Source organism: Terrapene carolina, unplaced genomic scaffold (genome assembly GCF_002925995.2).
Source record: "Terrapene carolina triunguis isolate 2854851 unplaced genomic scaffold, T_m_triunguis-2.0 Scaffold35683, whole genome shotgun sequence".
Lineage (NCBI taxonomy): Eukaryota > Metazoa > Chordata > Testudines > Emydidae > Terrapene > Terrapene triunguis.
The window spans coordinates 1-2,993 of record NW_020700034.1 but is presented as its reverse complement, the minus strand read 5'-3'; the positions used below and the strand labels follow the sequence as shown (position 1 = coordinate 2,993).

Below are 2,993 nucleotides of genomic sequence, written 5' to 3'. Positions count from 1 at the left end.
CAACTGTCAATATCTCCTGAAACCACGCTTCCCAAGGCATTTGTCACAAGTGTTTGGTTTTATCTCCAGCCCCCATGACACCTTCTGCATCCTGCCCACACTCCCATCTGTCTGTCGGTCTCAATCTAGGGCTCCGTGCAGGTCCCATGGGAGCGTGAGCCAATTGGTGGGGCCTTGTGGCAGTGGGGCCCTCAAACCCCAGACCAACCTGAGAAGGTATATAGGTCAGAATCCTGACCTCTAGTCAGTCAAGTGTTGACAACTTTTGCATCCCCAAACTATTTTGAAAATCACCACCTGAATAGATAGAGTCAATAGGTAGATAGATGAGTCATTTATTTTGATGACAAGTATCAGAGGGGTAGCCGTGTTAGTCTGGATCTGTAAAAAGCGACAAAGAGTTCTGTGGCACCTTATAGACTAACAGACGTATTGGAGCATAAGCTTTCGTGGGTGAATACTCACATGCATCTGACAAAGTGAGTATTCACCCATGAAAGCTTATGCTACAATACATCTATAAGGTGTAACAGGACTCTTTGTTGCTTATTTCGATGAGTTAGCTTGAGAGAGATCATGATGCACAATCCATTTCACCATGATTGCACCATCGCACTGGCACAATATGTGTACCCCATAACCACTCCTACATAACTGTCATGTATTTCATAGTCTTTATTATTTATTATTTGTATTTCAGGATCAACTAGGATCCCCAGTAATAGACCAAGAAAACATGGGCTAGATTCACAAAGGGACATAGATGTTCCGGTGCTGATCATTGAAGCAGCTGATTTTTAGGTACCTAGAAATTCAAAGGGATTCACAAAGCCTCAGTTTAGGCACCCGGCTCCCTGCACAATGAATGGGGAGAAGTAGGCACCTAAAAATGGGATTCACAAAAGCCAGCATGCTCAGGGGTTCCTCATCTAGGCTAGCCAATGGGAGATTCCAGGGAGGTGCCTATCTGTCAGCTGTGAACACTTTCTTGGGGTAAGGCACCAAAGGTGTTTTTCGCAAGAGGCCAGGGGAATGAGAAGGATGCCTCATTCATCACTCTTAGTTCAGTCATTTGGGTACTCAACTAGGAGGTGGAAGACCCAGCTTCAATTTCCCACTCTGCCTTAGGAGAAAAGGGATTTCAACAGGGAACTACCACTTCTTAGGAGAGTACTATAGCTTAGGAGAGTACTATAACTTTTACTCTTGTTTAATTTCCCCTTCTTTTCTCCTCACAAAACCCATTCAGAAGTTAATATGCTTCCTTGAGAAGTTCATGCTTCTCTTCAAGGCTGCCCTCAGGGAATCTTTCATCTGCTGGTTCCTCATGCTGAAGACGAAGGGGCTCATGAGAGGGGTCACCACTGTGTTGAGTAGGGCCACCAGCTTGTTGAGCGAGGTGTCGTTGCCCGAAGGCCGGACATACATGAAGATGCAGCTGCCGTAGCCCATGGTGATGATGATGAAGTGGGAGGAGCAGGTGGAGAAAGCCTTCTTGCGTCCTGAGAGGGATGTTATCCTGAAGATGGTGGCAACAATGTAGGTATAGGACACCACCGTCAGGATCAAGGAGCCCAGCAGGATGGCAGAGGAGGTCATAAAACTCAGCAGCTCCACAAAGCTCGTGTCCACACAGGACAGCTTGACCAAGGCCAAGCTGTCGCAGAAGAAGTGGTCGATCTGGTTGGCATTGCAGAAGGGCAGGGAGATGACCAGGATAGTGGGGGTGATGGTGGCCAGGAACCCCATTGCCCACGACCCCACCACAAGCTGGAAGCAGTGCTGAGCATTCATGACCATGGTGTAGCGCAGTGGGTTGCAGATGGCCACATAGCGGTCATAGGACATAACGGCCAGCAGGACAAACTCACTGGAGCCCAGAAGGAAGTAGAAGTAGCACTGAGTGATACAAGCCAGGTAGGAGATGGACCTGTCACCCGTCAGGAAGTTGACAATCACCTTGGGTAGGACAGAAGATGTAATAAGGATCTCCAAACAGGAGAGGTTCCAGAGGAAGAAGTGCATGGGGCTGTGGAGGTGACGGTCTAAGAGGATGATGGCGATGATCATGATATTGCCAGACAAGATCAGCAGGTAAGAGGCCAGGAAGCCAACAGCCATGAGGCATTCCAGATGGTGGGGGTAGAGGAAGCCCATGAGGATGAATTCAGTCACGTTGGTTTGGTTCCACATGGGTACATTGGAGCTATCTGTGCGGGGTAGAGGGAGGATGGAGAGAATAGGGAATAATGTGTCAGATGAACAGGAGAAAAGAAAAGTAGAAAAACAGAAGAGTAGAAAAGAGGAAAGAAAAGATCAGAAGAGAATATAAAATGAAAAGGAAGAGAGATAAGGAGGAAAAAATTATAAAATGTAGAAGAGGAAAGCAAGGTGAAATAAGACAAGTGAAGAAGACAAAAGAACAATACATCAAATAAAAATTTACCCTGTGGGCAAAGGCTGGGATGGGAAGAACAACAAGTCAATGTGAGCAGGGAAGGGAAGACAATGAGAAGAGGAAACAAATGGCAAACAGAATAGGAAAGAAAAGTGGAAGAGAGAAAAGCCCAAAAAATAAGGAAGAGCAGAACTGGGTGGAATTGTTTCCCTGTGCAAATTTTTGACTTTTTTAGAGGTGTGGGGGAGAGAGGGGAAGAAAAAAGAAAAGTTTTCAGCTGAAAACTCTTCAACTTTCTGGGTTTTATTTTCTTAATGAAAAGTCAAAAATTGTCCACAGAAAGCAGACACTTACCACAAAGGTTTTAGTTTAATTCAAAACCCTTTTTTTTTTTTTGGTCAAAAAAAAGTTTTGATAGAAATATTTGGATTAGTCTTAAAAATAGGGAAAGAAAGAAAAAAGTAAAAACAGAAAGGAGAAGTAAAAGTTAAAATAAATGAATAGAGAAAAGCAATAAAGGAAATGAGAGGGTGAAAATGAAAGGAGAGAAATGAAGAATGAGAATAAAAAGGAAAGGAGAAAAAAGATAAACAAA

General features: G+C 44.4%; 1 protein-coding gene across 1 annotated transcript; it reads right to left on the bottom strand.

The window, feature by feature from the left end:
- Positions 1 to 1,245: 1,245 nt before the first annotated feature.
- Positions 1,246 to 2,193, bottom strand: LOC113405412 (olfactory receptor 6C76-like). Its single transcript, XM_026646611.1, has one exon. It carries the CDS (start codon positions 2,191 to 2,193, stop codon positions 1,246 to 1,248), a length of 948 nt encoding a protein of 315 aa, XP_026502396.1.
- Positions 2,194 to 2,993: the final 800 nt, after the last annotated feature.